At 35.0% G+C, this 17,624-nt stretch overlaps 1 protein-coding gene across 12 annotated transcripts in view; it reads left to right on the top strand.

Annotated features, from left to right (window-relative positions):
• The window catches only part of AUTS2 (activator of transcription and developmental regulator AUTS2), a 1,131,932-nt gene that overhangs the window by 506,292 nt on the left and 608,016 nt on the right, over positions 1 to 17,624 (top strand). For all 12 annotated transcript variants that reach the window (XM_072837546.1, XM_072837550.1, XM_072837545.1 and 9 more), the window contains one exon: positions 11,145 to 11,246. In XM_072837546.1, coding sequence (XP_072693647.1) covers positions 11,145 to 11,246 — 102 coding nt within the window. The remainder of the gene's footprint in view (positions 1 to 11,144; positions 11,247 to 17,624) is intronic.

Below are 17,624 nucleotides of genomic sequence, written 5' to 3' on the forward strand. Positions count from 1 at the left end.
TTAGGGTTCCAACATACGAATTTTGGATAGACTCAATTCAGTCTGTTAGAGGAATCTCAAATATTGTAGAACATGCATTTGTGGGATGTCTGTGGCCTTTTTTTAAAAAGTTGGCTATAGTGCTGGTTAAAGGAGTTCATTTCTATTCTCATAGAAATAATGGAGCTTAGTATGGAAGAGTTACTGATTGGTGATAAAGTTAATGATAGCTTACTAAGTACTGTGGACTGAATCATGCCTCCTCCCAATTCATATGTTAAACCCCCATATATTTGGTATAAGGAAGTAATTAAGGTGAAGCAAGGTCATAAAGGGCAGAGCCTTGATTGATGTATAAGAAGAATCACTGGAAAGAGCTGGCTTTCCACCATGTGAGTACACAGAGAAGGTAGCTTTCTGTGAGCCAGAAGAGTGAGAGTTCTCACCAGAAACTGCCCATGCTGACCTTGATAGTATACTTCTAACCTCCCAAATTGAGAGAAAATGTCCATTGATTAAGCCGTCAGTCTATGGAATTTTGTTCTGGCACCCTGAGCCTACTTAGACATTACGATACTTATGGATAGAGATGCTTGGGTGGCTCAGTGGTTGAACATCTGCCTTTGGCTTAGGTCGTGATCATGGAGTCCTAGGATCAAGTTCTGTGTTGGGCTCCCCATGGGGAGTCTGGTTCTCCCTCTGCCTATGTCTCTGCCTCTCTCTGTATCTCTCATGAACAAATAAATAAAAAGAAAAGGTAGTCATGGGTAGAAGAGGACCATCAGCTTTGGTGAGAATTTAATTATTGATTGGATTGGAAATATGCTAGTATCCTAACAGTGGCAAGTTGGAAAGAGGTTTGTTCTAAAAATTCATTATCTTAAACATTTTGATAACTTGCAACCAAAGTATTTTCTATCATAAAGAAATCTAGATGTTCATAATCTAGAAATGACAATGAATAGCCACTACATATATGAGTTAGGGGAGAATAATATCTTTTCTGCAGATAAGGTTTTTGAATTTTATTTTTATGACAAATTTAAAATGTATCTAAAGTAGAGATAGTAGTATAATAAACCCACACATATATACTCGCCATCAAACCTCAACAATTAAGACATCATGCTTTATCTGTATCCCTATTCTCCCCTAACCACCTCCCCACAGGTACTATTCTCCCTATCACCCGCATTCTTTTGAAAAATAAATCTGAAATATCAAATCATTTCAGTCATAAATATTTTGATCTGTATCTACAAAAGGCTTTCCCTTTTTATTATGACTATATCAAAATAGAAATAATAATTTCTTAATATCGACACTCATCAATGGACATATTTCTGAATTTGCCTTGTAACTTTTTAATACTTTGCTCAAATTAAGTTTAAAACAAGGTCTGTACCTTGCAATTGGTTGAGATGCCCCACATGTTAACTCATTCCTATTCTTTTCTGCCTACCTTGCAGTTGATTCATTGAGGGAATCAGGAGATTTCTGGATATTGCTGACTTCATATCCCTGATGTATATAGTTTAACATGTGCTACTTTACCTTTACATTTCTTAAAACTTTATATTATAATCTGTGGTGAATCAGATTCAGGTTTGGCTTTTTGCAGGGAGAGGTGATGTGATGTGTTCTCACATTAGGAGGCATGCGTTATCTGGTTTTCTTTTTATGATGATACAGCAGCCATTGGTGCTTGATTCCCCGTTTTATTTATTTTTTTCATATTCAGAAGGTTCTTCAAAGATAACCAATAAAGTATTTAAAGTATTTAGTTGTTGGTTTTCTTTTAATGTAATTTTATATACTTGCATAACCATGTTTGATATGTTTTAATTCATTGTGTTATTATGCTATTGATGATAAAATTGTCCCATCTTTCATGAGTGGAAGTGCCTCAAATTTGGCGTTCAAGTCCCTTTGACATAGTCTATCTGGGATGACAAGATGTATCAAACTCATCTTGCATATTTCTTTCTTTAGATCTCAGTTGGCTATATTTTCATGGTAAAATGGGAAAAAAGACCTAAAAACATAAAACATTCTGTGTTTGGGGGTGATAGTTATTTTAAAGAATGCCAGGCCATTTAAAAAGTTGTTTGAAACATGTCTCCTTATAGAAAAATAGAAAAAGTAAGTTCCACGTATTTGTTATTTTTGTATATTTATCCTCACCAACCAAATAATATTGTCTCAGAATTTCTTTTTATCAATCAAAATCTCATTATCAGAAGGCTAGAAATTTTGCCAAAGCAATCAGACATTCCTTCATCAAATTATTGTTTCATTGCACATGTGTATTGCATGTAAATTTCTAACCTAATTTGAAAACAGATTTATCTTTTAGTCCATAATCATGCCTAAGGAATGCCAAACATTTTTTCGTTCATTTAGGCTTTTCTCTTTAATCCCATTCTCCTATTTCCCCCCACCACCCTCTAAGGTTTAGACTTCCTTTTCAATAGAAAATGAAGTTAGGTATGTTATCATGTTTTTTTCCCAACATAATTTAACCTAGAAATGTACCCAGGTTGTAGATAGAGCTGTGAGTTCTATATCAAGCCCTACTATTTACACTTCCACTCTCTTGCCTTCAGATTATTAAGTTATAAAGAAACAGTATCGTAATAGCCTCTTGGCTAAATCATAGAGAGTTATGATTCTCTTGATAAGCTGTAGAACATTATTAAGTTCCGTCTGGGTTGAATGTGTCTATTGGAAGGATATCAAAGTTGGTCAGATTGCTCTTGATTGTCTTAATTGCTTCTTGTTTATGTTTGAAACTATGTAGTTAGATTGATCTTGGCTTATTTTTCTCTCTTTATTAACTTTCAGGGTTTATTTTTACTGCTACAAAGTCCACTGAACCCCGTTAAGTGTTGAATAATATACGTGATTGGCAAGTGCAAGTGCTTTGATAGTTTCCTTTTCCAAACTAATAACACAGCCTTCAAGTTGTTATCTGTGCCATACCTTAAATATTTATTTGGGAACATCACTGACACATTTAGATAAATGACACTCCAAAGTCCAGGCATGTCCAAGAACCTATTTTATTTTGCATTAGTGAATCTTTACTAATTCCATTGGAATGATTTTATAATAAATGGATTTAGAAGCAATATCTTCTTTTTCTTGTCTTTGTAAATCCACTGTGGTAGGCAGAATTCCAAAATGTCCCTCAGGATAATTTGCTTCCTGTTGACTCCCATGATAAGATTTTTGAGTAGCATAGTTGACTTTTAAGAAAGGGAATTTTCTTCCCTGAGCCTGATTTAACAGGTAAGTCCTTAACAAGGAACTGTTTATGGTGTAAGAGATAAATATAATGGAATCTTTAACTTTTTAAAAATAAACCTCTTTATTGAAATGTGAGTTACATGTCCTGAAATTGACTTATTGTAAGTGTACAATTTAATGAGTTTTATTACATTTATAGAATTGTATGATCATCGCCATACTTCAATTTTAGAACTTTTCCATCAACTCAAAAATTTCCCTTGTGTCCATTTGCACATTGTTGGTCTCTTACATTATTGTGAAAAACTCTATTAGAACTATGTTGAACTACCTTTTATGATTAAATTTAATTTGTTGTATTTTATCAGGTTTTTGCAGGTCTTTTAATTAAAATATCATTCCTTACTTCCCTTTGTGTTGTATTATGTTCTTGGATTTTGGTACAAATTAACTTTGCATATTTTTCTTAATGCTCTGAGTCAAATTTTGTTAAAAATTTTTAAAAGTTTATACTATTTTTTTTAAGTTTATACTATTTGATTATGATTTTCACAGTACTGCCATAGGATATTTAGTACTGTAACGTAGAAATGTGTTTATTCTCACATATTTAAAATAATAATCATATTCTTACATCATTATCACATTATATATTATTAAATTATCACATTATGTTTCTATATTTGGTTTTGCTCTTTATTTCTTTTTATTCTTAGATTTGTAAGAAGTATGTCTTTTTTAATTCTGTGGGTTTCACTCTCATTTATACTCTAGTTTATTAATTGTGTCCAGTATTTTAATTTCCAATTCATTATACTTTTTATTTCCTAAAAATATTTATTCATTTTGAGAGAGAGTGAGTGCATGAATGGGGGTGCAGGTAGACAGAAGGAGAGAGAATCCATGCTGAGTGTGGAGCCCAGTGCAGAGCTCAATCCCAGGACCTTGAGGTCATGACCTGTGCCAAAGTCGAGAGTCGGCCACTTAACTGACTGAGCCAGCATGCACCCCTGTGCTTTTCATTTTTAGAATCTCCTTTCTCTAATTTTTACTTAAGTTGTTTTTTTCTCTTCTTTTTGATCTCTGTAAATAGGCTATTTATTTCTATTATTTTCCAGTTTATAAAATGATACGTTTGTGATTTTATTTTTGACTTGACTGGAATTACAGAATTTTCAAAAGTGTTTTTTAAAAAGATTTTAAAAAAATCTCAAGGTGACAGAAATATCTAAATTGTCACTAGTTTTTATCATAGAGGAGATTGCTCATGTGATTTCTACATTTTGAATTTTTTTTTTTTTAATTTTTATTTCTTTATGATAGTCACAGAGAGAGAGAGAGAGAGAGGGGCAGAGGGAGAAGCAGGCTCCATGCACTGGGAGCCCGACGTGGGATTTGATCCCGGGTCTCCAGGATCGCGCCCTGGGCCAAAGGCAGGCGCCAAACCGCTGCGCCACTCAGGGATCCCTACATTTTGAATTTTTTAAAATTTATTTTGATTTATTTTGACGTTCTCTATGGCTGGTCCATCTACAGTCAGATATTCCGTGGGGGCACGAAAAGATAAGGCCTCTGAGAATTACCAGTTACATACTAAGTCAAACTGAGTATTTTAGCATCTGTGTACTTTCCTATGGCTCTTGTTTTCTTGCTCTCTTGTAGTAGGATGCTAAAGACTTCCATCTCCATTTTCTTGAATAATTCTTTAGACACTGGCATATGAAAGTTTATAAGTTTATCCTTGAGTATAAAATACAGAAGTGTGGGGTGGTTTAGTCAATTAAGCATCTGCCTTTGGCTCAGGTTCTGGGATGGAGCCTCACATCAGGCTCCCTGCTCAGCTGGGAGTCTGCTTCTCCCTCTCCCTCTGCCCCTCCCCACCACTTGTGCTCTCTCTCACTGCTCAGTAAATAAATAAACAAATAAATCAATAAATAACATAAACAAATAAAATGCAGAAATGTAAAAGGTAAAAATGATGCCTCTTATAACTGTAAAATGACTGTCTTTGACCTGAGACTTCACCTAACAATTTATTTCTAGTCCTTTGTCCTTTGTCTGTATCCTCTTTTGTTTAAACTTAGGAGTTCTCAGTAACAAATAATTGGATGCTTATTTATTTTACCTAACAGATACGAGATGTCCTTGCTTTTTTAAAAAAATAGGGCTTACCCTATATATAGTATTACTATTACCGACATACTTAGTTATATGCTTTTGTTTTCTTGCTATTTCCCTTATTTTCCAAAAATTCTCAATAGAGAATATTGATAATGATTTTATATTTGACAGTGATTTAGAAGACATTATTTTTAATACCTAAATTTTACTGATGCTTAACTGTAAGATTATCAAATCCTTACTTAAAACATGTTCTGTAGCTATTGAAGACAATAAGAAGGTAATTTCTGATTTTATGATCCCCGAGAAATTTTACACAAATTCCTTGCCCTGCCCTAGTTTAGAATGTAATGCTTAGCTTTTAGGTACAACTTGTTACTGTACATTTAAAAGTACAGGATATTTTTAATTTCTTAAAATGTTTTTTCTGTTCAACTTTGTAATTTTCTTTGTAGAAGGTATTTCCTGTTAGCTTATTTTGATGTGTCAGCTTTTTCATTAAGTTCTTTAGTTTGGTTCTGTTTCATCTTTAATACCTTTTAAAACTCGAGAAATAAGATCATACATACAGATGTATTGCAACCACTGTGGAAAACAGTATGGAGTTTCCTCAAAAAATTAAAAATAGAAATGCCATATGATCCAGTAATCACACTACAGGGTATTTATCCAAAGGAAACAAAACCACTAATTTGAGAAGATACATGCTACTTTATGTTTATTGCACAGTATTTACAATAGCCAAGATATGGAAGCAACCCACATGTCTATTGATAGTTAAATAGATATGATACACATGTACATGCATGCCCCCCTCTCCATAAACAACGGATTATTACATAGCCATGTAAAAGGATGAGGTCTTGTCATTTGTGACAATATGGATGGACCTAGAAGGTATTATGCTAAGTGAAATAAGTCAGACTGAGAAAGAAAAATACCATATTATTTCATTCATATGTGAAATCTAAACAACAAAACAAATAAGAAGAATAGACCTTTAAATACAGAAAATAAACTGATGTTTGGCAGAGGAAAGTGAGATGAGGGAATGGGCAAAATGAGTGAAGGGGGGGAGTGAGAGATATAGGCTTCCAGTTGTAGAATGAATAACTTACAGGATTAAAACTCCAGCATAGGAGTTTTGAGTTGTTGAGTCACTATGTCCTACACCTGAAACTAATATGACATTGTGTGTCAACTATATCCAAATAAAAAAAACTTTAAATAGTACAAATGCCACCCAAGTACGGGAGAGATTTCGACAAATAGGAGAAATTTCATTTTGAAAACAAAACCAACATTTTTACAAGATTAAATACTTGTTTGGATGTTCATGAAGGAGTGTTACAAAATTTTTTTCATTGAAAAAAAGAAAAGTCTGTGCTTATTGACACATTCTAAAAACATTGTGTGGAGTTCATTCAGATCCCTGCAGGAAAACTCAGCAGTCAGAGATAGGATTTATGCTGCTTTGAGGAACCAAAACAGTGGTAGGAGATTACTTTTGGATGCTTTTCTGCATTGCAGTGCATAATTCACATCATTCCTCTTGAGTTTCAGGCATAGATGTCTTCTCCACATACCTTCTGTGAATTTTGTTTGAAGAATTAATGACACTTACTGAGCCTGTAGCATCTTGAGCTCTCCATACTGAAGCTGAAAAGAGTGGCAAAACTGGCTCACAAGTCTTAGCAGGGGTATACAGAATTACTTCACCTTCACTGAGTCCAGGGTGATGGAATTTCATTACATGTTTCATTAGCAGTGATAAAACCATGGATTATTTTCCTAATTAGCCATTAATAATAGTTAACTATAACAAGATCACAGCTTTGGTTTTTTAATGTATTGTTGACAGTGAAATCTAATGGAAAACAAGCCAGCTGCTTATGTTTAATAAAAATTGTAATCTTATTGATGGGATTACTACTACTCATACCAGATACTACCTTCCTTTTAAAATAATTAACTTTTTTTTAAGATTGTATTTATTTATTTGAGAGAGAGCCCAAGCAGGGGAGAAGGCCAAAGGGAGAGGGAGAAGCAGGTTCCCTACTGATCATGGAGCCCATGGGGCTCGATCCCTAGGCCTTGGGATCATGACCTACCCAAAGGCAGATGCTTAACCAACTGAGCCACCCAGGTGCCCTAGATACTAGCTTCCTTTTATTTAATCTGTTTTGTTCTAATTCTGATGCCTAAATTACATAGTATTGTGATGGGAAGAAACTTCTGGGTAAGAGTGAATTTTAGTAATTAAATAATAGTAACAGTAAGTAAATATAGTAAATAAGAGTAAACGAAAATGATTTTTAAATAAGGTGTTTTAAAATTTTTAAAAGGCGATAGTAAGAAATCTCATTGCATCTGTTAGAGCAAAAGCTTTCTTACAACAGCCGGCATGGATGCTAGTACAAATCAATGCAAGCAGATCGATTTTTCTTAGGTCTTTAAATGTTTAAGCCAGCACCTGGCCTTTGTAATGTCTCTTGGTTGTAGGGAATAGCTAGGAATTTCAGGTGAAAGATTACAACTTCTAAGTTAGTTGTGCTACCCCAAATGATCCATTGGATATGGCTGAAAATGCCAGTTTTAAATGTATTCATGGGATTAGGAATGAATACTTCTTTGCCTGAAATCTTGTGGTTTAGCTTTAGTACTTACTGTAGTCAATCCATTTCTTTGAAATATTGAGCTGTCTGACAGCTTAAAATCCTAAGTTTCCTTTAAACTTGAGCCTGGCTTTGGAGGAGAAAGGAGTAGTGTGGAGGTGGATTTTATGTAAGGCTCTCCGAGGAGAATTCACTGAAGTGCTTTTGCTGGCAGGGCACAGAGAAGGCCAGGAAGCTGCTTCATCTCAGCCCTTCTTGAGTTTTGCCCTCAGCCTAGATCAACATTTAGTCAGATGATTTATAGCAGAGACACTGAAGTCTCTTGTCAGGCCTGTTGAAGTCATCACTTTCCTTCCATTAAGAAATATGGAAGAGACCCAAATGTAATGGCCAGATTTTGGGAAGCCAGGTGGATATCAGGAGGAGTCTTCATGCTCTTATACTGTTAATTCCCTGCTGGATGTTTATTTCTCATCTTAAGTTGAGGGACTGAGTTTTATAAACATCTCTTGATCAAATAGTACCTTACAAGATTTCGTTTTTTGTGAAGTCACGTACCACAAATATATTAAAAACATATTCTATAGAGAATACTAATATACTGCAGACTCATTATTTGCATGTGAAATGCTAAACATCTAAATGGATTCTAAGGGTCACCTGGGTGGCTCAGTGGTTGAGCCTCTCTGCCTTCAGTTCAGGGTGCGATCCCAGGTCTTAGGCTCCGAGTACCGCTTTGGGTTCCCTAAGGGGATCCTGCTTCTCCCTCTGCTTATGGCTCTGCCTCTCTCTATATATGTCTCTCATGAATAAATAAATAAAATCCTTAAAAAAAATTAAATGGGTTCTAAGAAGCAAAATGGAGAGAGCAGTAAGCAGTACAGATCTGGGTTGAGTCCTAGATCCCTTACCTAATTTGGGGTGCATCATTTGCTCTATTTGTTTCGTCATTCATACATTGGAGGTAGCTTTACCCGTTTTTACTTAACTCAGAGAGTCAGGGAGATAAAAATTATGACATTACCTGTAAATTAGTGTCCACTTCACACACAGATTTTATGGTCTGTCAAATTTATTTAATAGTAAGCCGTTTAAAACTTGAAAATGTATCATAATTATCCAAGGCATTTAATGAAGAATGATATACTACCTAAACTTTGAAGGCATATCAAAAAATAAGCATAGAAAGAAAGAGCTCTTTGAAGACCATGGTGAATCATATCTGAGCTTTAAAAACAATGTGACCCAAAATGTAAGCTTTACAGGCTGAGGAAATCTAGTGTGAATAGACAGATGCAGGACAGAAATGGACATGACATGTTCAGGAAATATAAAGTAATGTTCATTTTAGATTAAATTCACCTTTATTATAAGTATAAAAATGAAAACTTGAAGAGAATGACAATATTCTGAACTTTTATTCCATAGTAATAAGAAAAGGTTCATATAGCTTGCATCTGAATTAACTTAGAATTAGCAGATTTAGCAGTAATTTAGAAGAAAACTAAGCACTTAAGGGCCCAGGAGGATACAAACTAAAATGAGTATCATTTTTCTGGGTTCCATTAGAGAAGACGTCTGGAGAAAAGGATTTTTAGAAGAAAGTGATAAAAGTGGATTTGTAGAAAGCCTGAAAGCAAAAAGAATGCTCTATATAGTGGTGATTTGGGGACAGCTTTTTAGATGGTGTGACCCAAAGTGGGATCTGAACTGCAGTTTTTAAAAGAGGCACATTAGATATAATGTGGATTCAGATTCATTCTCCATTTGTCTTGGTTCACATTCCCTCTTGGCCCCAGAGCCACATGAAAGACTGCAGGCAAAAATTTTGCTACCTATAACCTGTTCTCTCTGAAATTTCCTCCTGCCCAGGAGCATGGGGCTTATGTTTTTTTTTGAGACTTTCCATGTCTGATCCATGCATCCCTCTGTAATGTTTCTTCCTATTTCTTCCCAGAAGGAAACCTCTGTTTCAGATAAGACTCCTTCTGATCATTTCCTAGCATGTTGCTTTCCCTGCCTTTGCTTTCTGCCTCTCTCCCATCAAGTGTTTCCCCTCTCTTCTTAGCCATATGAGCTCAATCTGCTTTTAAAATCCAAGGCTTCAGAGATTACTTTTCTTCTTGTCAGTGGCAACTTTTTGGTGTTCTGGTGTTTGTGTTGTTACATTTGCTTGTCATACAGTTTTCCTCTGCTAGATTGAGAACAAAAGTGGTTGTTGATGATGACATCATAGGCTAACGGTCCATATGAATAGGTCTTATAGTCTCATATAGACTGGCAGTTTTCAATTGTGTGTGTTTATTCATTTTAATGGAAAATCAGAGTTGGTAAATGTGTTGAATTTTCTGAACATGAAAATCAGAGCTGAGTAAATATGCAAAAACTGCTAAAATGTAAGCTTCAGAAGACCAGAGACTTTTTGTTTGTTTAGCATCATATTTCAAGCTCTTACTAACCAGGCCCAAACATAGCACTTAATACTATTTGTTGAATGAGTGGTGGCTTAATTACTTAAGCTATATTTAAACTATAAATCTTAATCTGGGTACTCTAAAATATCTGCCAAGAGACCTCCAGAATGTTGCCTCAAATCAGGATCATTGTCTTCCCAATGGTGATAGGATAATTAAGCATCTCATCATTTTCTCCTAAGAGAAGATTGTTTTTTGTTCTGTTTTGTTGTAATCTTTCTTCAGAGATGGACAGAGAAAATAAGGTGAGCAACCATAGTTGGTGTAATCTGACTTTAGCTAATTCAGTGGTTTTGGGTTTTTTGTTTGTTTGTTTTTGTTTGTTTTTTGTTTTGTCTTTTTATTGACAAAAAAACTCCCAGTGGAACAGAGAAAAAAATCTGAGGGAAGATTACTTTCTCAGATTCACGGACCTCTGTTAGATTTTTGTCAACTGTTTTTTGTTTTGTTTTGTTTTGTTTTTGTTTTTTAATGCTTGCTCACTCTTACTTACATTGACATTTTATGGTACATGTTTTGCTTATCCTATTCTCCATGTTTCTTCCTATGGCAGCTTGCCTGGCACTACTGAGAAGCTGAGAAGAATGTTAAAACACAGGACCTTAAGTTGCTCACTTTTGACAAGAACACGGGCAAAGTAACAGTTGTATGAAGACACCACTGACTTTTTTCTTTCTCCTCTTTTTTTTTTTTTTTTTGCCTTTAGCTCAAGCCAGGCCAGAACAGCTGCAGGGACAGTGACAGTGACAGCGCCAGCGGAGAATCCAAGGGCTTCCACAGGAGCAGCTCCCGGGAAAGACTCAGTGATGTAAGTTAAAAACAAAGAAAACCACCAGACCACCCATCCCTGGGGTCAAGTCTCAGCTTCCCAACACTCCTATTTCTTCTATCACTTTGTCTATGGAAACATTACGGTGTCCCCTCTCTCAGCATACTTGTTTGAGTCTGGCCTGATGGTTTCAGTCCATTTTCTAGTGTGACTAAAATGTGATTTAACAAATAATGAAATGGGTGGGAGTACTTGTCACCTTAGAAACAAAAAGATTCAAAGGAAATTGATAACACTTTCATTATCAGTGTTGCAAATGAAGAAAGTAGTCCAGACAGTGCTTCCACTAGAAGATGACACCATTTAACTTTGGGCTTTTTGTAATGTCTTTGCTTATGAGACTGGTGATAGTTCCTGTCTCCATTTGATTTCTGTTGGAAGGGATGAGTAACCAGCCAGTTATTTGGCAAGAGAAGGAGTATTATTTCCTGACTGATTTCCAAAGGAAAAATCCTTGTGATAATATCTCATACCTCTTGAGGGGTCTGTCAGCCCCCCCAACACCTGCCTCTGACTACTCTCCAGCCTCATATCTGCCAATAGGGCAGATTTCCCCTTGCCATACTCGAGAACCACATGATCCTCTGGGCTCTCTTTTCTTCTAACATAATGTCATATAATGGGATTCTAGATTCTGAAAGCAGCATTTGGACGCTTTCTTATAAAATGATCAAACGGGGAGAAATTTTTATTAGTGATAGCAATGAAGGAACATTAACAGATTAAGTGATACAGTACTCTCAAGAAAGAGATGGCAATTCAGAATCTCTGAGTTTCAAGAAGAGTAAACAGTTAAGACATATAATAAGGAGCAAAAACCTTCGCCACTTATCTTCCTCTTTTTTTAATACTCTAAAGCAATTGTCTTCATCTTGGTGTACAAGATGATCCAGGGTGTTACAGGAAAAATATATTAGAACTTATTTATTTTTTTGTCTAAAACAAAAGAAATGAAACTTAACTAATAATTCATTGAGCTGGGAGTAGTAGATCAAGTATGTAATTTATAAACACGTGTATTTTAGAAGTTTGCTCAATTTTTTTTTAACTGAGGGATGTTCATAAGCATAGAAGGTTGGAGCCCACTACAGCACATTAAGTCATTCCCTAAAGTCCACTCCTATCCATTTTTCCATCATCCAAGGTGAACAGTCCTGAGACACATCTCTCAGGAAAGTCTGAGGGCTTTAGATTGAGACTTGATATATGGAACATTGAATTCTTAAAAGAATTAAGTAGAATGAATGAAGTATAACTATTTCTATAGGACTTAATATCTTAGTTATAGATAATTGCTTAATCTTCTAATAAGGTTTAATATCAATTATACCAACAAAGAATATAATTCATCTTTTGCTTGTAGGTATGTCTGTGTATAAGAATATTTCTTTGTGTTTTTATATATTTAATTAACTCTGTGATGGAACTATAAATTATAATAATAAAATTGTATTTCTTACCTAAGTTGTTAAAAATATTTAAGTTGCTGCTCTGAGCTTTTGTTTTGTTTTTATTTTTTGTTTTTTATTTTTTTTAAGATTGATTTATTTATTCATGAGAGAGACAGAGAAATTATTCCAGGATTTGTTAATCATAATTTCATGGAGAAATGAATGCCACATTAAGTCAGAGGACAAGAGTGTACAATATTGTACAGTCATTGAGATTGTTTGACTGGTTACCCTGAATTCACTTTCCATTAGATCAAAAGAAATTGGCAAGAGACAGTCTATGTTCATGGATAGGAAGACTTAATATTGAGATTTTACCCAAAGTAATATACAGATTCAGGGCAATTCCTCTGAAAATTCCAATATCGTTTTTTGCAAAAATGAGGGAACAGATACTCAGATTTATATGCAATGACATGAGACTCCTAGTAGTCAAAACAGCTTTGGAAAAGAAGAACAAAGTTGGGAGACTCACACCAGTTTCACAATTTACAGTAAAGCTACAGTAATCAAAACAGTATAATTTTGATATTAAGATGGGTGTATAGACCAATGGACTAGTATTGAGAGTCCAAAAATCAACCCATACATCTCTAGCCAACTGATGCTTAAGGAGTGTTGAGTCCCATGCATTTGGGAAAGAATTATCTCAATAGATGGGGCTGGAACATATGGATTTCCTTATGCAAAAGAGTAAGTTGAACCTCTACATCATATCATGTACACAAATTAACTCAAAATGAATCAGTGGCCTAAGTATAAGAACTAAAATCATGAAACTCTTAAAAGCAAATGTGGATCAATCTCCTGATTTTGAATTTGGCAGTGGATTCTTAGATATGGCCCCCGAAAGATTAGTAATGAAGGAGAAAATAGGAAGATTGGACTTCATCCAAACTAGGAGCATTTGTTCATCTCAAAGGGCATTATCAAGAAAGTGAAAAACCCTATTGAATGAAAATATTTGAAAATCATATAACTGATAAGTGTTTTTAATATTCAAAAATGAGCAAAGTACTTGAATAGACATATGCAAAAAAGATATACAAACAGCCAGTAAGCACATGAAAGATTCTCATCATGTTCATTAGGGAAATGCAAATCAAAATCATAATGAGAAAAGAGAAAAAGGAAAAAATATCATAATGTGATGTCCATTTACATTTACTAGGGTGGTTATGATAAAAAAATGGGGAGGAATAACTGTTGGCAGGAATATAGAGTAATTAGAACCTTTGTACATGATGATGACAATGGAATGGTGCAGCCACTGTGAAAGATAGCTTGGCGGTTTCTCAAAAAACTAAATATGTAATTATCTATGTCCCACCAATTCTACTTTTAGGTATATACTCCACCACCTTGAAAATAGTTACTCAGATATTTATATGCCAATTTTTATTGCAGCATTACTTACAGTAGCCAAATGGTAGAAACATCCCATGCCCATCAGTAGATGAATGAATAAACAAAGTGGCATATATGGACAATGGAATATTATTTAGTCATAAAAGGGATACCCCTTTTATGCATGCTACAACATAGATGAACCTTGTGAAAGATGCTAGTCATAAAAAGACAAATATTGTCTGATTCCACTTATATAAGGAGCCTAGAATATTCCTAGAGACAAAGAGTAGAGTATGAGTTACCAGGGACCAGTCATGGGAGTGGGGGAATATGAGAGATTGGGAGTCATTGTTACAAAGTTTCTGTTCAGAATGATGAAATAGTTTTGAAAACTTACATCCCTAGTGCTATGAATGTAATTAATACCACTCAGTTGTACATTTAAAAATGGCTTAAAATGTCAGACTTTGTTATATATATACTTACCACAGTAGAATAATGTAGAAAAAAAATTAGTGCTGTAACAATATTATGTCAAGAACAGCGTACAATACTTTGAGTTCATGTTGTGTATTAGTTATTAAAATTCATACCTTTGCAACAACAGTATCAATAATATCACTAATATCAACAGTATCAACATAACAAATATGAAAGTAGGCGAAAGGACAAAAAAAAAAAAAGGGGGGAAAGGAAAAGAAAAAAAAGAAGTTGCTGGCATTTAGTGAGATGTTCCAGGACCTCCAGCCACTGAATTTCTTTGCATGAGCAGTTCTAAGGCTGCAAATTCTTAACCTCAGACCAATTGCCATCCAAAATCTGCTGAGATGAAAGCCTTTGAGAAGTCAAGCCACAAAATGATTTTTTTGGATACCAAGGCAACACCTACTCACACAGCATTTTAAAGAACAAAATGCCCCTACTTTTTTAAAAAGGGAATTAGTAACTAGTTTTCTTAATGACTCTCAGAGAATGAGGAGATGGAGTGAAAGACCACTATTCGTTTTGTTCTGTGTGGTTTTACCATGCTTGTGCTTTCATTACTTCCTTGAACATATGGAAAATAGTTATTAACTATTTTAAGGCCTCAGTCTACTAATCAAGTCATCTGTGTCATCATTGCCATGTCTGTTTCTGTTGGTTGGTTTCTCTCCTCATTATGGATTATTCTATTCTGTCTCCTTTGCATGGCTTGACAATTTTGGGGGGATGACGAACATTGTGAGTTTTTCTTTGTTGGGTGCTGAATATTTTTGGTTTCTAAAAATTTTCTTGAGCTTTATTCTGGGATGCAATTATGTCATTTGGAAACAGTTTGATTTTTCTGAGGTTTGTTTTTATGCTTTCTTGGGTGGAACAAGAACAGCCTTTAGGCTAAAGCTAATTTTTCCCCCAGTGCTGAATACTCTGCCCAATTCCTGATGGATTACATGATTTTTTCTAAACCTTGCCAGCTGGTGGCAATACCAGCAATTTTCTGCCTTGTGGGAGTGAGCTCTGGGGATTGACCGCCTGCTCCTGTCCAGTGGGTGTTCCCCTTGCTTGGGGTCCTTTTCTCTAACAGAAAGTGCTGTTCTGGATTCAGGTGAGGACCAGAGGCAACCTTTTTGCAGCTTGCACGAATCTGTCCCTGTGAAGCTTTCTTCTCTCCCATTTTCTCCTTCACAAATTCTAGCCATCTTGGCTTCCTTCAGTTATCAACTCTGTCTTCCCAACTCAGGAGTACTCCTGTGCTCTATCTGGGCCACCCCTCAACGACCCCACCATGGCATGAAAACTCTCTCCAGGCAGTAAGCTGGGGCTATTTTCAGGGTCATCTCATGTGTCTTCCCTTGATCATGGTCTTGCGGTCATTATTGCTCAGTTTCTAAAATCCTTTTCTTACACATTTGTCTGGTTCTTTTTGTTGTTCTTTAGGTGGGAGAATATATTTGGTCCCAATTAGTTCATCTTTTTTTTTTTTTTTTTTTTTTTTTTAAGTGTGAAGCACATGAGCTTTATTAGTTCATGGGTTGTTTTTTTTTTTTTTTTGACTCCATAATTTATTTTTTCCTTTATACATTTTGAGTTTCTTTTGCATTTTAGATAGAATGAAGTTGATACCTGAATACCGTTTGGTGAATTTATATACATGTGTAATCACATCAAATACTTTGGGAGTGAACAGAAATATTAATTGCTTTAATAGATTTCATAAATACTTTCTCATACATTAAAGGAGAAAGAAAGGTTTTGTTTAAAGGAAAAAGAAAGGTTTTGTCCAATTAGTCCATCTTGCCCACTCCTGGTTTTTCAGCTGAGATAAAAATTCCCCTTTAAAAATTCACTTTAGAAAAAATAAAAAATAAAAAAAATAAAAAAAATTCACTTTAGTTATTTTTAGAAGCTTTGACAATTGAGATTTATTCCCAAGTGTAGCTAATAAAGATATTATATTATTCCAGCTTAGTTATTTTTTTTTTTTTTTTTTTTTTTTTTTTTTTTTATTGGTGTTCAATTTACTAACATACAGAATAACACCCAGTGCCCGTCACCCATTCACTCCCACCCCCCGCCCTCCTCCCCTTCTACCACCCCTAGTTCGTTTCCCAGAGTTAGCAGTCTTTATGTTCTGTCTCCCTTTCTGATATTTCCCACACATTTCTTCTCCCTTCCCTTATTTTCCCTTTCACTATTATTTATATTTTGAACTGGACAGGCAAAAAGAGTAAGAAAAAAGAATTCCAGCGTAGCTGGAGTGTTTGACTCATGAGTAAAGCTTTAAAACCAAATGTGCTTGGCTTCTCTAAATTACGTATTCCCAAACTGTATTGCCAGAAGGGAATAATTGTCTATAAGGACTCAGATTGTCCACATCAAGGAGACATAGTAACTTGTTTAGATTAGTCACTAAGGAAAAAGTTAAGGGGAATAATTGAGTATATAAATATTCATGATGAATTATTCAAGAGGGACAGTATTGCTTCTGACTTACACAAAGATTCATATCTGAAGAAGTTGTCAGGATTTAGGAGCTAAACTCACTTAGAAATTTAATCAATAAAATCCTCAAGATATAAACCGATCCTAGGCATTCATTACAAATACACCAACTTTATTTATTATTTATTTATTTGTTTGTTTATTTATTTGTTTAAAAGATTTTATTTATTCATGAAAGACACACACAGAGAGAGGTAGAGACAGGCAGAGAGAGAAGCAGGCTCCATGCAGGAACTCCAGGATCTCGCCCAGGGCCGAAGGCAGGCTCTCAACTGCTGAGCCACCCAGGCGTCCCAATAAACCAAGTTTTAAAAGCAGTTTATTTATTATCTGTGTGACTTTAAGCAAAGAACTTGATCTTTCCAAGTCTTGATTTCTTTTTCCATAAAAGGTGAATAATTTCACCTATGTTGTCGGTCTTCTTTTAAAGATCACCTGGCCCCGTGTATTTGAATAATGTAGCACAGTTCTTGGCACATCCACTGTGCTCAAAAATATTTATCCTTTCTTTTGCCTCAGATTTAGAAGCCCCTCTGCCCTTTTAAATTTGAATTCCTTTTAAGTGTCAATATAA

Source organism: Canis lupus, chromosome 8, assembly GCF_048164855.1.
Source record: "Canis lupus baileyi chromosome 8, mCanLup2.hap1, whole genome shotgun sequence".
Classification (NCBI taxonomy): domain Eukaryota; kingdom Metazoa; phylum Chordata; class Mammalia; order Carnivora; family Canidae; genus Canis; species Canis lupus.